The following is a 21,469-nucleotide window of genomic DNA, read 5'->3' as shown; positions in this document are numbered from 1 at the left end:
TTATATCAGTGGTGTACCAAATAACAAACTCTATGAAGAAGACTTAAACTCAGTTCAGTGACATATGGATGCTAGCATTGGAAGTGGTTTTATGGATGCAAGAAAGTCAGTACAAGGAACACATGTTGCTATAGCGTGTATTTTTGAAGTCGTACTGACAGTATTATGAAACGAATGATTGCTACTCGCCGTATACTGGAGACGCTGAGTCACACACAGATACAAAAAGAAAAGACTGCTAGAAAAGTGAGCTTTTGGCCAACAGGCTCTTTTTAATTAGACAAAACACACACACACACACACACACACACACACACACACACACACACACACACACAGTCACACCAACAGTCTATGATGGGAGATGCAGTCTGGGTGGTGGAAGTATAGAAGAGATTGGAACGGGAAGGAAACGGGATAGCAGGGTAGGGGTGAGGGATGGTAAAGTGTTGCTTGTGGCAGCACACAGGGACAAGGTGGGGAGAGGGTAGGGCAGCTAGGTGCAATTGGGAGGCGAGACAGAAAAGGGGGTGGGGGTGCAGAAAGGGAGAGAAGTAAGAAGACAGTGCGTGCACTGGTGGAATAGAGAGCTGCGCAGTGATGGAGTGGAAACAGGGAAATGGATGTGTGGGTGAAGGACATGAGTAATAAAGGTTCAGGCCAGAAGGATTATGGTAACATAGGATACACTGCAGAGAGAGTTCCCACCTGCACAGTTCAGAAAACCTAGTGTTGGTAGGAAGGACCCAGATGGTGCAGGCTGTGAAGAAGTCATTGAAATGAAGAATTTTGTGTCGGGCAGCATGCTCAGCAAGTGGTTGGTCCAGCTGTTTCTTGGTCACAGTTTGTCAGTAGCCATTCAACCAGAGGGACAGCTTGTCAGTTGTCATGTCCAATTGAATGCAGCACAATGGTTGCAGCTTAACTTGTAGGTCACATGATGGTTTTACAGGCAGGCCGGCCTTTGATGGGATAGGTGATGCTTGTGTCTGGAATGGAGTAGGTGGTGGGAGAATGTATGGGACAGGTCTTGCATCTAGGTCTACTAGAAGAATATGAGCCATGAGGCAAGAGATTAACAGTAGGTGTTGAGTAGGGATTGGTGACGATATTGTGTAGCTTCAGTGGGCGGAGTGGGAGGCATGGGAAGAGTAGTGGGTAGGACATTCCCCATTTCAGGGCATGACAATACATAGTCATAACCCTGATGGAGAATGTGATTGAGTCCTGTGTGGTACTGAGTTACCAACAAAATACTCCCCTGTGGCCAGACGGGAACTTTGGGAGATGGTTGGTGACTGGAGAGATAAGGCATGGGAGATCTTTGGAGATCTGTTTCTGTACAGAGTTGGGAGGGTAATTATGGTCACAGGCCTCAGTGAGACCCTTGGTACATTTTGAGAGGGATTTCTCATCATTACTGTGGCCACCATTGGCTAGGCTGTACAGAAGGTCTTCTTGGTATGTAATGGGTGGTAGTAGTCGAAATGGAGTTATTGCTGGTGGTTTGTAGGCTTGATATGAATGGAGGTACTGATGTAGTCATCTTTGAAGTGGAGTAAACATTGACGAAGTTGACTTACTGGATTCAAGAGGACCAGGTAAAGTGAATGGGGGAGATAATGTAGAGGTTTGGGAGGAATGTGGATAGGGTGTCCTCACCCTTGACCTAGACCACGAAGATGTCACCCATGATCCTGAACCATCACCCACAAACAAATTTGTGGTACAGCAATGGGGACCCACATGGAACTATCCTTTTTCAGCATATTAATGGACCATCTAGAGGAATCCTTCATAACCACCCAGAATTCCAAATCCCTCACCTGGTTCAGATTCACTGATGACATATTCATGATCTAGATCAAGGGTGAAGACACCCAGTCCACATTCCTCCAGAACTTCAACACCTTTTCCCCCACTTAGCTCACTTGGTCCTCCTCAACCAAAAAGCCAACTACTCTGGTGTTGACCTCCACATCAAAGATGGCTATATAAGTACATCTGTCTATATCAAACCTAATAACCACCAGCAATAGCTCCACTTCCAGAGCTCACCCACTACATATCAAAAAAGTCTCTTCCATACAGCCTAGCCACTTGTAGCTGCCACATGCGTAGTGACAAACAGTCCCTCTTGACATACACCAAGGTCTCACTGAGACCTTCACATGCTGTACTTACCCTCTCTACCTTAGTAGTAGTAGTAGTACTTTGTACAGAAACAGATCTCCCATGCCTTACTTTTTCCAGTCACCTACTACCTCCCAAAGTCCCACCATCCAGTCACAGAAGAGCATTCCCCTGGTGAGTGAGCACCACCCAGGACTGGAGCAATTGAATCACTTTCTCCACCAGGGTTTTGACTATCTCCCATAGTGCTTTGAAACGAGGAATATCCTACCCACTACATTTCCAGCTCCTCCCGAAGTGGTAATCTGCTGCCCACTGAACCTATACAGTATCCTCCTCCATCCCTACTCAACCACTAGATCCAACCTCTTGTCTCATGACTCATATCACTGTAACAGAAGTAGATGTACGACCCATCCCATATATACTCCCACAGCCACCACCTCCTTCAGTCCAGCACCAAGCTGCATCTATCCCCTCAAAGGCAGGCCTACCTGTGAAACCAGACATATGATCTATAAGCTAAGCTGCAACCACTGTGCTGCATTCTACTTGGACATGACAACCAACAACCTGTCTGTCCACATTAATGGCCACTGACAAACTGTGACCAAGAAATAGCTGGACCATCCAGTTGCTGAGCATGCTGTCCAACACAATGTTCTTCATTTCAATGACTGTTTCATAGCCTATGTCATTTGGTACATTCCTACCAACATCAGATTATCTGAACTTCAGTAAATCCTGCACTAAATCCTACATTCTCGTAATGCTCCTGGTCTCAACCTTCATTACTCACTGTCCTTCACCCACACATCCCCTTCCCTGTTCCCACTGCACCACTACACAGCCCTGCGTTCCACCAATGTACCCACAGTCTCTCCTTTCCCGTCCCTCTCCTCTCTTCCATGTAACCTCCCGACTGCACTTAGCTGCCCTGTCCACTACTCACTTTGTCCCTGTATGCTGACACAAGCAGCTCTTCACTGTCCTTCACCCCTACCCTGCTTGTCTGTGATTCAGCATCCACACTATGTGGTGAGTAGTAATCTATCGTTTTCATAATATTGTTATTATTCCTTCCCGTATTTTCCATTGCTTGAAGTCATACTGGAATGACAGTGAACATGTTTAACATTGTGAAAGAACAGGGATGCCAGATCACAACAAATATTTATTAATTGAGTGTGATGCCTGGTTACAGCCAAAAGTGATTGTCTTCAGGCATGAGTCTCACTGATGATACATGGAGCTGGTATGCACAGCTGCTGAATGTTTCGGTTTGTACAGCAGCTCCACATACTTGCTCCACATGTCATCAAGGAGTTGTTGAAATGAAGACGGTTACTTGGAGGCACTGGAAGGTCTCATATTGATTATATAATGGTAAGACAGGGATTTCAGAACCAGATTTAAAACAGCAAGACAATTCTGGAGGAAGGTGTGAATGCTGTCCACAATTTTTGGTTGTGAACTGTAGATTAAAACTGAAGAAACTGCAGAAAGGTAGGAACTTAAGGAGGTAGGATCTGGATAAGTTCAAAGAACCAGAGATTGTTAGGAGTTTCAAAAGGAACATTAGTCAATGACTGACTAGAACTGGGAAAAGGAAAATAGTAGAAGATAAACAGGTAGGTTTGAAAGATGAACTGATGAAGGCATCAGAGAATCAAATAGGTAAAAAGACAAGGCTTAGTAGAAATCCTTAGCCAACACAGGACATTTTGAATTTACATCTACATCTACATCAATACTCCACAAGCCACCTCACGGTGTGTGGCGGAGGGTACCCTGAGTACCTCTATCGGTTCTCCCTTCTATTCCAGTCTCGTATTGTACGTGGAAAGAAGGATTGTCGGTATGCTTCTGTGTGGGCTCTAATCTCTCTGATTTTATCCTCATGGTCTCTTCGCGAGATATACGAAGGAGGGAGCAATATACTGCTTGACTCTTCGGTGAAGGTATGTTCTCGAAACTTTAACAAAAGCCCGTACCGAGCTACTGAGCGTCTCTCCTGCAGAGTCTTCCACTGGAGTTTATCTATCATCTCCGTAACGCTTTCGCAATTACTAAATGATCCTGTAACGAAGCATGCTGCTCTCCGTTGGATCTTCTCTATCTCTTCTATCAACCCTACCTGGTGTGGATCCCACACTGCTGAGCAGTATTCAAGCATTGGGTGAACAAGCGTACTGTAACCTACTTCCTTTGTTGTCGGATTGCATTTCCTTAGGATTCTTCCAATGAATCTCAGTCTGGCATCTGCTTTATCGACGATCAACTTTATATGATCATTCCATTTTAAATCACTCCTAATCCGTACTCCCAGATAATTTATGGAATGAACTGCTTCCAGTTGCTGACCTGCTATTTTGTAGCTAAATGATAAGGGACCTATCTTTCTATGTATTCGCATCACATTACACTTGTCTACATTGAGATTCAATTGCCATTCCGTGCACCATGTGTCAATTCGCTGCAGATCCTCCTGCATTTCAGTACAATTTTCCATTGTTGCAACCTCTCGATACACCACAGCATCATCTGCAAAAAGCCTCAGTGAACTTCCGATGTTATCCACCAGGTCATTTATGTCTATTGTGAATAGTAACTGTCCTATGACACTCCCCTGCGGCACACCTGAAATCACTCTTACTTCGGAAGACTTCTCTCCATTGAGAATGACATGCTGTGTTCTGTTATCTAGGAACTCCTCAATCCAATCACACAATTGATCTGACAGTCCGTATGCTCTTATTTTGTTCATTAAACGACTGTGGGGAACTGTGTCAAACGCCTTGCGGAAGTCAAGAAACACGGCATCTACCTGTGAACCCATGTCTAAGGCCCTCTGAGTCTCGTGGACGAATAGCGCGAGCTGGGTTTCACACGACCGTCTTTTTCGAAACCCATGCTGTTTCCTACAGAGTAGATTTCTAGTCTCCAGAAAAGACATTATACTCGAACATAATACGTGTTCCAAAATTCTACAACTGATCGACGTTAGAGATATAGGTCTATAGTTCTGCACATCAGTTCGACGTCCCTTTTTGAAAACGGGGATGACCTGTGCCCTTTTCCAATCCTTTGGAATGCTTCGCTCTTCTAGAGACCTACGGTACACCGCTGCAAGAAGGGGGGCAAGTTCCTTCGCGTACTCTGTGTAAAATCGAACTGGTATTCCAGCAGGGCCAACGGCCTTTACTCTTTTGAGCGATTTTAATTGTTTCTCTATCCCTCTGTCGTCTACTTCGATATCTACCATTTTGTCAACTGTGCGACAATCTAGAGAAGGGAGCACAGTGCAGTCTTCCTCTGTGAAACAGCTTTGGAAGAAGACATTTAGTAATTCGGCCTTTAGTCTGTCATCCTCTGTTTCAGTACCATTTTGGTCACAGAGTGTCTCGACATTTTGTTTTGATCCACCTACCGCTTTGACATAGGACCAAAATTTCTTAGGATTTTCTGCCAAGTCAGTACATAGAACTTTACTTTCGAATTCATTGATAGCCTCTCGCATAGGCCTCCTCACACTGCATTTCGCTTCGCGTAATTTTTGTTTGTCTGCAAGGCTTTGGCTATGTTTATGTTTGCTGTGAAGTTCCCTTTGCTTCCGCAGCAGTTTTCTAACTCGGTTGTTGTACCACGGTGGCTCTTTCCCATCTCTTACGATCTTGCTTGGCACATACTCATCTAACGCATATTGTACCATGGTTTTGAACTTTGTCCACTGATCCTCAACACTATCTGCACTTGAGACAAAACTTTTGTGTTGAGCCGTCAGGTACTCTGTAATCTGCTTTTTGTCACTTTTGCTAAACAGAAAAATCTTCCTACCTTTTTTAATATTTCTATTTATGGCTGAAATCATCGATGCAGTAACCGCTTTATGATCGCTGATTCCCTGTTCTGCATTAACTGATTCAAATAGTTCGGGTCTGTTTGTCACCAGAAGGTCTAATATGTTATCGCCACGAGTCGGTTTTCTGTTTAACTGCTCAAGGTAGTTTTCAGATAAAGCACTTAAAAATATTTCACTGGATTCTTTGTCCCTGCCACCCGTTATGAACGTTTGAGTCTCCCAGTCTATATCCGGCAAATTAAAATCTCCACCCAGAACTATAACATGGTGGGGAAATCTACTCGAAATATTTTCCAAATTATTCTTCAGGTGCTGAGCCACAACAGCTGCTGAGCCTGGGAGCCTATAGAGACATCCAATTACCATGTCTGAGCCTGCTTTAACCGTGACCTTCACCCAAATCATTTCACAATTCGAATCTCCGTCAATTTCCTTCGATACTATTGCACTTCTCATCGCTATAAACACGCCTCCCCCTTCACTGTCCAGCCTATCTCTGCGGTATACATTCCAATCCGAGTTTAGGATTTCATTACTGTTTACGTCTGCTTTCAGCCAACTTTCTGTTCCTAGTACTATATGGGCGTTGTGACCGTTTATTAATGAGAGCAGTTCTGGGACCTTTCTATAGACGCTCCTGCAGTTTACTATTAGCACATTAATATTGTTATTCCTTGTTGCATTTTGCCTACTCCTGCCTTGCCGCGTCTCAGGAGGCGTCTTGTCGGGCCTAGGGAGGGAATTCTCTAACCTAAAAAAACCCCATGTGCACTCCACACGTACTCCGCTACCCTCGTAGCCGCTTCCGGCGTGTAGTGCACGCCTGACCTATTCAGGGGGACCCTACATTTCTCCACCCGATACCGGAGGTCGAGAAATTTGCACCCCAGCTCTCCGCAGAATCGTCTGAGCCTCTGGTTTAAGCCATCCACTCGGCTCCAAACCAGAGGACCGCGATTGGTTCTGGGAACGATACTACAAATAGTTAGCTCTGATTCCACCCCGCGAGCGAGGCTTTCCGCCTTCACCAACTCCGCCAACCGCCTGTACGAACTGAGGATGACCTCTGAACCCAGACGGCAGGAGTCATTGGTGCCGACATGAGCAACAATTTGCAGTCGGGTGCACCCAGTGCTCTCTATCGCCGCCGGTAGGGCCTCCTCCACATCTCGGATGAGACCCCCCGGCAAGCAGACAGATTGAACACTGGCCTTCTTCCCCGACCTTTCCGCTATTTCCCTAACGGGCTCCATCACCCGCCTAACGTTGGAGCTCCCAAAAACTAATAAACCCCTCCCCCCGTGTGCCTGCTCGGACCTTGCTGAAGGAGCGGCCACATGTCCACTCACAGGCAGAGCGGGCGATGCCACACAGCCAGCCTCCACATTGACCCTCCGCCTCGTGCGCCGCGAACGCCGCTGAACCCGCCACTCCCCTTGGGGAGAGGGGGCCAAACCGCGCCCGGTACCCGTGAAGATGTCTCGACAGCAGGGACAGTGGGTGAAGCATGTAACACCTGGGGTGTACCTTGCGACGCACCAGACTCCCCACTGCCGCTACACTCCGAGGCAGCAGCCTGAAGACGGCTGACCGCGGCCATCAACACGCTCAGCTGTTCGCAAAGAGTGGCCAGCTCCTCCTGCGTCCGTACACAGCAGCCACACATCCTATCCATCCTAAGAAATCAATTTACTATAGAGTGTTAATCAACTTTTAACTAGACTGCTAATTCACTAAAGGCGGTTGATTATTGACTAAACTGTGATTGCTAACCACTTCTTGTAGAAAACAAGGAAAATAGCACTACCTGTCTCTGGACTGTATTCAAAACAAACACTAGCACTACTAGCACTATGGCTGACTAAAGGGACTCTCTGACTGTATTCAAAACAAACACGAGATCTATGGTACACTTAATAGCACTCGACTATTAAAGCTTCCTAAAAGCAAAAACAAGCAGAAGAAGAAGTGACAAGTAAGAAAAATACAGTTAATACTTAAATTAAGGTAGCTAGCTGCACAGCAGATGTGAAGCAGACGGCGGTTAGGGCGACACTGACACTACTGGCACTATGGCTGACTAAAGGGACTCTCTCTGACTGTATTCAAAACAAACACGAGATCTATGGAACACTTAATAGCACTCTACTATTAAAGCTTCCTAAAAGCAAAAACACGCAGAAGAAGAAGTGACAAGTAAGAAAAATACAGTTAATACTTAAATTAAGGTAGCTCGCTGCACCGCAGACGTGAAGCAGACGGGGAAAAATATAAAAAATATAAAAATGTAACAAATGAAGTGTGCAAAAAGGAATACAAACGTCTAAAAAATAAGATTAACAAAAAGTGTTAACTGGCTAAATAGGAGTGGGTAGAAGACAAATGAGAGGATTTAGAAGCATATTTCACTAGGAAAAAATATATACTGCCTATAGGAAAATTGAAGATGTCTTTGAAGAAAAGAGAAGCGGCTATGTGAATATCAAGGGCTCAGATGGAAAACTGCTCCTAAGCAAAGAAGGAAATCTGAAAGGTGGAAGGAGTATACAGAAGGCCTATACTAGGAAGATGAACTTGAAGGCAACATCATAGAAATGGAAGAGGATGTACCGGGTGATCAAAAAGTCAGTATCAATTTGAAAACTTAATAAACCACAGAATAATGTAGATAGAGAGGTAAAAATTGACACACATGCTTGGAATGACATGAGGTTTCATTAGAACAAAAAACACCCGAAGTATTGATAGACGCATGAAAGATCTCTTGCTCGCGTCGTTTGGTGATGATCGTGTGCTCAGCAACCACTTTCATCATGCTTGGCCTCCCCAGACCTCAGTCCGTGTGATTATTGGCTTCGGGGTTACCTAAAGTCGCAAGTGTATCATGATCAACTGACATCTCTAGGGATGCTAAAAGACAACATCCAACACCAATGCCTCACCATAACTCCAGACATGCTTTACAGTGCTGTTCACAACATTATTCTTTGACTACAGCTATTATTGAGGAATGATGGTGGACATATTGAGCATTTCCTGTAAAGAACATAATCTTTGCTTTGTCTTACTTTGTTATGCTAACTATTGCTATTCTGATCCGATGCAGTGCCATCTGTCAGACATTTTTTGAACTTTTGTATTTTTTTGGTTCTAATAAAACCCCACGTCATTCCAAGCATGTGTCGATTTGTACCTTTTGATCTACATTATTCCATGATTTATTTAGTTTTCAAGTTTATACTGACTTTTTGATCATCCGGTATATGAAGATGAGATGGGAGATATCATACTGTGAAAAGAATTTCACAACCACTGAAAGACCTAAGTCAAAACAAGGCCCCATGAGTAGATGACATTCTGTCAGAACTTCTGACAGCCTTGAGAGAGCCAGCCATGACAATGCTCTTCCATCTAGAGTGCAATGTGTATGGGCCAGGCAAAATATGATCAGACTTCAAAATGGATGTAATAATTCCAATTCCAAAGGAAGCAGGTGCTGACAAGTATGAGTGTTATGGACCTGTCAGTTTAGTAAGCCATGGTTGCCAAGTACTAACATGAATTATTTACGGAAGAATGGAAAAATTGATAGAAGCTGGCCTCAGAAAAGATCAGTTTGGATTCCAGAAAAATGTAGCAGCATACGAGGCAAGGTAGTTAAGGAAAGGCAAACTTACATTTATAGCTTTTGTAGCTTCCAGCAATGTTGAGTGGGGTGTTCTCTTTGAAATACTGAAGGTAGCAGGGGTTAAATACAGGGAGCAAAAGGTTATTTACAATTTTTGTTATAACAGTTGAGGGGCATGCAAGGGAAGCAGTGACTGACACAGGGTTGAGACAGGGTTGTAGTCTATCACTGATGTTATTCAATCTGTACAATGAGCAAACAGTAAAGGAAACAAAAGAAAATTTTGGGGTAGGAATTAAAATCCACAGAGAACAAATAAAAACTTTGAGATTTGCCAGCAATGTTGTAATTCTGTCAGAGACAGCAAAGTATTTGGAAGAACAGTCAAACAGAAATGACAGGTGGATATAAGATGAACATCAACAAAAGCAAAACAAGAATAATGGAATGTAGTCAAATTGAATCAGGTGATGCTGAGTGAATTACATTTAAAGTAGCAGCCAAAATGAGTTTTGTTATTTGGGCAGAAAAATAACTTATGATCTCTGAAGTAGAGAGAATATAAAAGGTACACTGGTAAGGGTAAGGAAAATCTTTTCTGAAGAAAACAAATTTGTTAACACTGAATATAGATTTAAGTGTAATAAAGTCTTTTCTAGGAGTATTTTATGGAGTGTAGACATGAGTGGAAGTAAAACGTGGACAACATACACTTTAGACAAGAAAAGATTAGAAGCTTTTGAAATCTGGTGCTACAAGAGAATGCTGAAGATTAGGTGGGTCAATCACGTGTCTAATGTGGAGGTACTGAATAGACTTGCAGAGAAAAGAAATTTGTGATACAAACTGGCTAGAAGAAGGGATTGATTGATAAGACATGTTCTGAGACATCAAGGTATCACTAATGTAGTATCAGAAGGAAGTGTGGTGGACAAAAATCATAGTAAGAAAACAAGATATGAATACAGCAAGCAGACTCAGAAGAATGTAAGCCACAGTGTGTTTTGGAGATGAAGAGGCATGCACAGGATGGAGTAGCATGGATAGCTCCATCAAAATGGTCTTTGGAATAAAGACCACAATAACATTTACAAAACAGTGGTAATGAGACTTAAATGTCTCACAGAAAAATATAATTATAATATCTACAAGATGAATTACAAAACATTTATGAGTTGCACATTTAATTTAACAACTTTGAATTAAAACATATATGTGCACTATTACATGTCATTAAAATGTCCTCGTATTGCATAGAAGTGATACTGATTACCTGAAACATCATTGTAGCAATAAAAATTACTGCATTTCATCAATTACCCATGTCTTTTAATTTCCTTGGTTACTTTTACATTGTTTCATTAAATTAATGAGTATTACTTGTGCACATAGTAGCTGCTAGAATAAATTTAGAACAACTTCAATAGAATGTTTATAATAAGTCCTGACATTTGCTGGTACTACAAAGTAATAATCAAATCTGATTGGCAATGGCTTTGATAAGTCATCATTGATATGTCATGTTGATTTAGCAACTTTCTGAGAATCTAGCCTCCTTTTGCCACACTGTTTGTATCTGGTTCTCACTTAATAATGTTCAAACAATAGAAATTCCAGGATGGAATGTAACAATATAAGGAAATGAACAGTTGCTACTCACCATATAGTGGAGATGGTGAGTTGCAGAAAGGAACAACAAAAAGACTGTCGCCCAATTAGCTTTCGGCCAACAAGGCCTTTGTCAAAATTAGAAAACAACACACATGCACCCACTCAGGCAAACACAATTTATACACACACATGACTCTGGCAGTTGGAGCCAGACTCAATGTCAAGATTTCTTTACTTATTTGTCCAGTGTTTCATTTTTGCAATTAGTGCTAAACTGTATATTTTTCATAACTAATAAAAAGGGTTCCAAAATAATGTTTGTATTTCCACAAGTGTCTGTGAAAACCACCAACCCTGACCATCATGCTCATATCAAATGTTTATTCTTTTTCCATAAAAAATCGCATTCATTTATTCTTATAATTTGACAAATTATCAAGTCACCCATCATTTTTGCAGTATTTCCTACAACAAACCACCACCTTTCACTAAATTCAGCTATTACATTTTGTGTTTAAAACAGTGTTTATATCTACATATGAATTAATATTTTTTCATTTTTGATTATAGTTTACTTTTGAAAATATGAACAAGAAGCTGTCATCTTCTTTACCTTTCTACCAACAACTGCTGGACAATCGCATCATGTAACTATTGTACTCTTAAGAATTGTTTGCAGTAATAAGGAATTTTCAATTATGTTTCATTTGAATGTACTATATAAAACCTTATGATCCACTAAATGATGAAACTTTTAATATATTTTTCAGCCAAATAAATTAGTTGAAAGTGGTCAGTTTGGTAATGCAATGATTGCACACCATTGCTTCCAAGTTACAACATAAATCATACAAATCTACTGCCCACATTTTTTAATGAAGTCCAATTATCATTGCTATTTTACTGCAAAGCTCACTTTTTGCATTGGAGGTAACAGTTACAAGGTCAGCTGTCACCAAATTCACTATTTCTCCAATAACAATCTTGGGCTATAAAGAGTCCCAACATACTAACTGAAAATGTTTCATGGCACCACAGACACACTTGCTCCATATCACTGAATTTATTGTTTTTTTTTTTCTTGTCAAGTATGTAATGCTACTCCTCCATCTTTCCTTTTTTTAATTTGTAGCATTACACTGGAGACCATGAGAAGACTGTATCTGATGCGCATCCTTGTGTGAAAAGTTGTTATGATAATGTTGTTACATATTTTGTTTAGTTGTTTCATGAACCATGTTTGCAATGAATGTGAACCAAAGCATTGAGAAAAACAGATAGAACTAAAATATTGCAAAAAAAGAAAAGGTTTGATGGCACCACAGATAAACTTGCACTATATCATTAAATTTACTGTTCTTTTCTTGTTGGCTTTTTTTACCAAATCTGTGGTGTTACAGCCCTTCAGGATTCATTGGAAACCACTATCTGACAAAAAGATCAACTTTAAAGTCTCTAGGGCAGTAATTCTCCAGTTAATTCTGTATAATTGCATTTACAATCCAACCACTCTATGAAACTGAAATTATTTTCAGCAGGTTGCCCATAAATTGTAAGTACTACTAGCTTGCGGCTTCCAAATAATTACTACAGCAGAGCATTAACAGACTGTTCAACACAATATTCAGTACCTGCAGGTCTGTGGCACAACAATAGTTATTTGTATGCACCCACTCCCCTATCATTATACATTAATACTATATGAAACTATGCATGAGTAAACACTTTGCTGTCAATTTGGGCATTCAACAGTGAGATTATCAGAGCAAACACTTCATAAACAGTTATAAAATTTTAAAATTTATTCCTGTTAATGTTTGGTGACTAATTACAAAGTGTTAACTTATTTATAATTTTAAAACGTGGTTATGGAAAAAGTCTCTGTATACATGTTTATGTGTAAAAACATCACTATTAGAATGAATCCATCAATATGTATCTGGCCAGAATGAATCTTCTCTCTACACTGATTAGAAACTTCCTAGCAGATTAAAATTGTCTGCCAGAGGAAGCTGATTCATGGGATAAGCTATAGATGGGGAAAATACCTAAAGGCTAGATCCATACTTGTAACAAGTAGGTATGAGGCATTGTCTCCTGCTAATAATGAGACAGTGCCAGTAGAATATATCTCTACTGCTTGAGCAGTGACTTATCCTTCATCAAGGTCTGGGCAGACATTAGTTGTAGGCAGCTCAAGCATTAGGATTATGATGGCTGCCCTGTCACACTCATCTCAGTACTGTTCACACAGTAATGAAGTATTCACCTCACATTTCCCAAAATTTGATAGCGAATGTCAGCTGCTAAAAGACAATGTGTATGTCATACATAATGGGCATATGGACTTCCTAGAACATTATCATAACCAACTATCAAGTGTCTGTGTTAACTGTGTGTTTGTATGCTTCTGATGCTTATTACCAGTCAGGTCATATAGGGACACTCTTATGACTGCAATGCAGCTGAAGCATACATTATAAGTAAAAATTACTTTCTGAATAACATTTGTGTATGGGCAAAGGTAAAGCTGACATCAGTCTGAATGTTGATTTTAGCTCCACAGTGGTTTACTAGACATCATACTTTTGGAGGTAGTGTGCTCCTACCCTCTTTTGATTGACTTATCCAGCAAGTTACAGGGGAGCCATAGAGTAATGTGGACAGCAAAACACTGTGTACCTTGGAATTTTTCACATTATCAACTCATTTACAGATGTGACAGAAGCAGTAAATGAGAGAAAAATCCTGGGATTGAATGAAGATGAAACCCCTTACCACTGAACCTGTTTGTAATCTGACATTTAGCACACTAAGCAACTAAACAATGCCCTCTTTGCTTGCAGTCATACTTGTTTAGTTCAAGTTTCCTGTTCAATATCATTTCCTAAATATAATTAAAACATAAAAGTAATCAATAAATAAATGCAATGAAAGGAAACTACATTTGTTTCTGGATTAAGCTAGAACATCATTACAGTACTTACATTTTCCTTCCCGTGAGTTTGTTATTTCATCAGCAATGACTGTAGTTTCCCATACAGTAATACAAGCAAAAAGGGCTAATGCTTGGATCAATACCATCATGAAATCCTAAAAGAAGATAAGTATCATCAGCTTACACTCAAAAAGAAGTCAGTATTAGTAGTCTCACCCCACCATCTCATAACAACTGATTCATCCAATATCAATTTGTACAATGTACAAAAAAGATGAGACAGGTCAATAAAACACAATCATCATTTAACGTTTGGATAATGATAAAATAAAATACCAGGAATACATATGGAAAGTTATGGTGGATTTAAAGAATAAAAGTTGCAACTTACTGAAGAGTAGATATGCTGTGTCATCAAAAAGAACATAAGCAGGACTGAGAACTTCACGAGCATTTGGAAATTCCTTATTCAGAGCTTTAAGGTACATATATACACACACAAATATCACCAATCACCATCTACTTAAGGAACTGACTTTGTAGAGCTTTTTTTTTTATTTCATTTTGATACTTACATAAGGTATGTTTAATCACTTAACAATAACGAATGAACTAAAGCTACCAATGTTGCAAGACGATTTCCCATGCAAAATGCAGTAGGAAATATTGTATAAACTATGCTTCATAGTAACTCATATGGGTAGCAATCATCTATAACAATTATTACCACAAATAATATTAACTAAAAATGTATAGGAGATGAAACAGCAATACAGTGAATTTTATTGAAAGAACAGACACCACTCATTCATATAATTTGATAGGCCTAGCTGGGCAATGAATCCACCTTCTTCAGTGCAGATGCACAAATACATCCAAGCTCCTGTGGGAATCTCAGAAGATCAAATATGGAGGAAATGAACAGGGGCTGTGGATAGGTGGCACTCGGTGGGAATGTGGACTGGCTGTGAGGCGAGCCAAGATAGTTCATGCAGTTGTGATAACACTGTGTCTGGTATGGTGCAATGGTCACCACACCTGCCTAGTACATAGAAGATCCGGAGTTCAAATCCCTGTCTGGTACACATTTTCACTCATCACTGCCGATTTCATGTAATGTCCCAATGCAGCTGATAGTACTGATCCGTACCCTTTCTCTTCACTTTAAATTTACATTTCTTGATCATCTGATTGACTTTAAAGGTGTCATATATGTAGATTCATACATTACATTGCAGTGATGCAACAATAACACAATACTGAAAAGTAGAGGGTGAAATGTGAATGCTTGAAGGAGAAAGTTAACTGCTCACTGTATCGTGAGGCACGAAATATTGTGATATCAAATGATGTGTCAAAGGAAAATTCCACTTTATATATTTCCAAAAAGCTAGTATTGGAAGAAAGGGTATGAGGAGGACAAGGGTGGTGCAGAACAAGAAGCAGCAGTTAAAGTCAGTCATGTTGTGGTCAGTAATAGAGTGCATGTATAATAATTTTTCAATCCTCTTACACTCTTGGATGTAATCTCCATTAGCCCTCCCTGTCGCCGTTGGATAAGCAGCTGCAGCAGCAAGTCGTATAACCCTAGCTTACTTATTTGTTAGATAGTTTAATTAATTTCTTTGCGTGTTTTTGGGTACTTGCATTGTTTAATTCATATATTTCGGGCGTATTATAGTATTTGAGGGTTGTAGCATCGCGCCTTAGTACCTGAATAGTGTAAATTCGCGTAGTCGTCTGTCTTCTGTCTTCTGTTTTTGTTTTGAACAGCCAGTGTCGGTTGGTCACAGCCATTGTGCTCCCTGCAGTCGTTGGATAAGCAGCTGCAGCAGCAAGTCGTATAACCCTAGCTTACTTATTTGTTAGATAGTTTAATTAATTTCTTTTTCGTATTTTTGGGTACTTGCATTGTTTAATTCATGTATTTCGGGCGTATTATAGTATTTGACAGTTGTAGCATCGCACTTTAGTGTTTACTTGGTAGATTCTTATTTAAATTGCGTGTGAGTTTCGTATAGGAGGTGCAATTTCGAGTTTTAGTTACTGTAATCGTAAAATCAGCAGATTGTAGCGCAGTCGTTAGGCATTTGTACAGGTTAGTTGATACATTCTTTGTGTGTTTCACTTGCGTTATCTAGGCACGGACTCATGTTTCCGTAACTGTTGTTCAACATTGATTACAATGGACAGGGACTGCGATTGCTGTGTTTGGATGAGGGCTGACTTGGCATCCCTTCGCTCACAGCTGCAATCGGCGCCGACTTTGGTCGCGCAGCTTGAGGCTGTTGCCAATGGGCACCACTGTGTGGAGCCGGACTTGGGTATCACGGGGATGTCAACCTCGCCTGTGGGTGATTTGGAGGTCGTTCCAAGGCGTGGCAGGCAGCGAAAGGCGTCCCCAGAGGCTGATCAGAAATCCTCCCCGGTGCGTCTGACAAACCGGTTTCAGGCACTGTCTCTGGCTGAGCCAGATGCAGCTGCCTGCCCTGTTTCAGAGGATCATTCTCAGCCTTCAAGGTCCGGGCAATCGCAGAGAGTGGGCTTACTGGTAGTTGCGAGCTCCAATGTTAGGCGCGTAATGGGGCTCCTTAGGGATACGGCAGCTAAGGAGGGGAAGAAATCCAGTGTGCACTCCATGTGCATTCCGGGAGGAGTCATTCCTGTTGTGGAGAGGGTCCTTCCGGATGCCATGAAGAGCACAGGGTGCAGCCAGCTGCAGGTGGTGGCACATGTCGGCAGTAATGACGTGTGTCGCTTTGGATCTGAGGAAATTCTCTCTGGATTCCAGCGGCTATCTGATTTGGAGAAGGCTGCTGGTCTTGCTTACGAGATGAAGGCAGAGCTCACCATCTGCAGCATCGTTGACAGAACCGACTGCAGACCTTTGGTGCAGAGCCGGGTGGAGGGTCTGAATCAGAGGCTCAGACGGTTTTGTGACCGTATTGGCTGCAGATTCCTTGACTTGCGCCATAGGGTGGTGGGGTTTCGGGTTCTGCTGAAAGGTCAGGAGTTCACTACACTCAGCTGGCGGCTACACGGGTAGCGGAGGCTGTGTGGCGTGGACTGGGCGGTTTTTTAGGTTAGAAGGCCTTAGGAAAGTGTGGGATGGGCTGCAATGTCAAAGGGTGCTTGGCAATTACAGGACATGCTTGGATCAAGGAACAGTCGGAATTATAGTTGTAAATTGTTGTAGTTGCGCTGGAAAAGTCCCTGAGCTTCAAGCGCTAATAGAAAGCACAGAAGCTGATATCGTTATATGTACAGAAAGCTGGCTAAAGCCTGAAATAAGTTCTGCAGAAATTTTTACGAAGTCTCAGACAGTGTTCAGGAAAGATAGATTAGGCAGAATTGGTGGTGGAGTGTTTGTGTCTGTCAGTAGTGGTTTATCTTGTAGTGAAGTCGAAGTAGATACTCCGTGCGAATTGGTATGGGTGGAGGTTATACTTAACAGGCGAATTAAGTTAATAATTGGCTCCTTCTACCGCCCCCCAGACTCCGATGATACAGTTGTGGTACAGTTCAGAGAAAGTTTGAGTCTCATAACAAATAAATACCCCACTCATACGGTTATAGTTGGTGGGGACTTCAACCTACCCTCGGTATGTTGGCAAAAATACTTGTTCAAAACTGGTGGTAGGCAGAAAACGTCTTCCGAGATTGTCCTAAATGCTTTCTCCGAAAATTATTTCGAGCAGTTAGTCCACGAACCCACGCGAATTGTAAATGGTTGCGAAAACACACTTGACCTCTTAGCCACAAACAATCCAGAGCTGATAGAGAGCATCATGACTGATACAGGGATTAGTGATCACAAGGTCGTTGTAGCTAGGCTCAATACCATTTCTTCCAAATCCATCAGAAACAAACGCAAAATAATTTTATTTAAAAAAGCAGATAAAGTGTCACTAGAAGCCTTCCTAAAAGAAAATTTCCATTCCTTCCGAACTGACTATGCGAATGTAGACGAGATGTGGCTCAAATTCAAAGATATAGTAGCAACAGCAATTGAGATATTCATACCTCATAAATTAGTAAGAGATGGAACGGATCCCCCGTGGTACACAAAAAAGGTCCGAACGCTGTTGCAGAGGCAACGGAAAAAGCATGCGAAGTTCAGAAGAACGCGAAATCCCGAAGATGGGCTAAAATTTACAGACGCGCGAAATTTGGCATGTACTTCGATGCAAGATGCCTTTAATAGGTTCCACAACGAAACATTGTCTCGAAATTTGGTAGAAAATCCGAAGAAATTCTGGTCATATGTAAAGTACACAAGCGGCAAGACGCAGTCAATACCTTCGCTGCGCAGTGCTGATGGTACTGTTATCGACGACTGTGCCACTGAAGCGGAGTTATTGAATGCAGTTTTCCGAAATTCCTTCACCAGGGAAGACGAATGGAATATTCCAGAATTTGAAACACGAACATCTGCTAGCATGAGTTTCTTAGAAGTAGATACCTTAGGGGTTGAGAAACAACTCAAATCGCTTGATACGGGCAAGTCTTCAGGTCCAGATTGTATACCGATTAGGTTCCTTTCAGATTACGCTGATACTATAGCTCGCTACTTAGCACTCATATACAACCGCTCACTCACCGATAGATCTGTACCTACAGATTGGAAAATTGCGCAGGTCTCACCAGTGTTCAAGAAGGGTAGTAGGAGTAATCCATTTAAGTACACACCTATATCATTGACGTGGGTTTGCAGTAGGGTTTTGGAGCATATACTGTATTCAAACATTATGACTCACCTCGAAGGGAACGATCTATTGACACGTAATCAGCATGGCTCCAGAAAACATCGCTCTTGTGCAACGCAGCTAGCTCTTTATTCGCACGAAGTAATGGCCGCTATCGACAGGGGATCTAAAGTTGATACCGTATTTCTAGATTTCCGGAAAGCTTTTGACACTGTTCCTCACAAGCGACTTCTAATCAAGCTGCAGAGCTATGGGGTATCATCTCAGTTGTGCAACTGGATTCGTGATTTCCTGTCAGGAAGGTCTCAGTTCGTAGTACTAGACGGCAAATCATCGAGTAAAACTGAAGTGATATCAGGTGTTCCCCAGGGAAGCGTCCTGGGACCTCTGCTGTTCCTGATCTATATAAATTATCTGGGTGACAATCTGAGCAGTTCTCTCAGATTGTTCGCAGATGATGCTGTAATTTATCGTCTAGTAAAGTCATCCGAAGACCAGTACCAGTTGCAAAGCGATTTAGAAAATATTGCTGTATGGTGTCAGGTGGCAGTTGACGCTAAATAACGAAAAGTGTGAGATGATCAACATGAGTTCCAAAAGAAATCTGTTGGAATTCGATTACTCGATAAATAGTACAATTCTCGAGGCTGTCAATTCAACTAAGTACCTGGGTGTTAAAATTACGAACAACTTCAGTTGGAAGGACCACATAGATAATATTGTTGGGAAGGCGAGCCAAAGGTTGCGTTTCATTGGCAGGACACTTAGAAGATGCAACAAGTCCACTAAAGAGACAGTTTACACTACACTCGTTCGTCCTCTGTTAGAATATTGCTGCGCGGTGTGGGATCCTTACCAGGTGGGATTGACGGAGGACATCGAAAGGGTGCAAAAAAAGGGCAGCTCATTTTGTATTATCACGTTATAGGGGAGAGAGTGTGGCAGATATGATACATGAGTTGGGATGGAAGTCATTACAGCATAGACGTTTTTCGTCGCGGCAAGACCTTTTTACGAAATTTCAGTCACCAACTTTCTCTTCCGAATGCGAAAATATTTTGTTGAGCCCAACCTACATAGGTAGGAATGATCATCAAAATAAAATACGAGAAATCAGAGCTCAAACAGAAAGGTTTAGGTGTTCGTTTTTCCCGCTCGCTGTTCGGGAGTGGAATAGTAGAGAGATAGTATGATTGTGGTTCTATGAACCCTCTGCCAAGCACTTAAATGTGAATTGCAGAGTAGTCATGTAGATGTAGATGTAGATGTAGCCTCTGCCCTATAATCACCTCCATCCCACCCCTGTAAAAAAGCCCTTTTTTCCCTCTTTCCTCCTCTCCTGCCCCCTCCCCCACACTTCATTCTTGTTCTCTCTATGGTCTCCCTCTTCCCTCTTCTGCAGCTTTATCCTGTCCTCCCTCATCCTTCCCAAAATCCTACTATAACAACACACAACTTTCCCTGTTACCATCAGGGTGTGGTAACTGATACCAAATTCCTATCCTATTCCCTTCCTGTCTGTCTCTCCCCTAGCCGTTACCCTTTATCTGCTTCACCCCTCCTTTTCCCTTGTGTGTGTGTGTGTGTGTGTGTGTGTGTGTGTGTGTGTGTGTGTGTGTGTAGCTTAAAATTTAATGTGAATTCATGCATGACTTTTACAGTTAATGGTTCAAAACAGTAACCTCCATAACAGAGCAACAAACCCCAGTGACAGTTGTTGGATGTGGTATTGGGTACAATGAAAGCACAAGTAATCTATGTACGAACCTCAGCATCAATATTGGCTGGGATCTCACATACTAATGTCTTGAGTAAGCAGCAAAGAAAAAAAAGATGGTGTTATATCTGGGGAGTATCATGCCCATTCCACTTATCGACCTTTTCCTATACAGTGTTCACCAAACGAAGTTGTAAGGTGATATCAAGCTGGCAAACTGGACTGTACACAGGCTCCATCATGCTGGTACCATGTACAATGGTGAGTTCATAAATGTGACCTGTATATAAGGATGGTAAAAATATATGGTCCACCAAGTTTGTTTCCTCAGTGTTAGCCTATACATGACAGCAAATATCTTCTAGTGGTGGTGTTCAGCCATTGCTTGCACGTGTAATTCACTTGAAATGTGATTGTTGATAACACCATCATGCACAAAAGAACATTGTTTATCAAAAGTATGTAGCAAAGACAGATATATTCATGTGTACTGTAATAGAAAAACCAATCAGTGAAACTGATTTATACTTGGAAATCCGCTGGATGAAAGAGCATTTCCAACTTCTTGCAACGTAATGAATAGTCCATTAAATTTCGGGCATGCGACCATGCAAATAAAATTTCCTCCACTGATATTTCGGTCGCATATCATCCGGCCATCCTCAGAGTGAGTCACGAGACTGACTAGAAGATTCCAAGCATGGCCTTATACGCTCCACCGTGGTGGTACTGCGCATTACACATGCGCCGCCTGTGGCGAAGGCATATAGACATTCAATTCTCTTATCAATGTATGATCTACGGTGGTGACACCATGATGACTTCTCTGCAGTTTAATAACCCAAAGAGGCAGATTCTATGCTTTGTGCAAATT

General features: G+C 41.7%; 1 protein-coding gene across 2 annotated transcripts in view; it reads right to left on the bottom strand.

The window, feature by feature from the left end:
* Positions 1-21,469, bottom strand: part of LOC126336612 (uncharacterized) — a 219,274-nt gene that overhangs the window by 153,614 nt on the left and 44,191 nt on the right. For both annotated transcript variants that reach the window (XM_050000481.1, XM_050000482.1), the window contains one exon: positions 14,222-14,327. In XM_050000481.1, the coding sequence (XP_049856438.1) occupies positions 14,222-14,321 (100 nt within the window). In that variant the 5' untranslated portion in view covers positions 14,322-14,327. The remainder of the gene's footprint in view (positions 1-14,221; positions 14,328-21,469) is intronic.

The sequence above is a fragment of the Schistocerca gregaria genome, chromosome 2 (genome assembly GCF_023897955.1).
Source record: "Schistocerca gregaria isolate iqSchGreg1 chromosome 2, iqSchGreg1.2, whole genome shotgun sequence".
Classification (NCBI taxonomy): domain Eukaryota; kingdom Metazoa; phylum Arthropoda; class Insecta; order Orthoptera; family Acrididae; genus Schistocerca; species Schistocerca gregaria.
The sequence above is the reverse complement of the archived record's forward strand: the minus strand, read 5'-3'. Positions and strand labels throughout refer to the sequence as shown.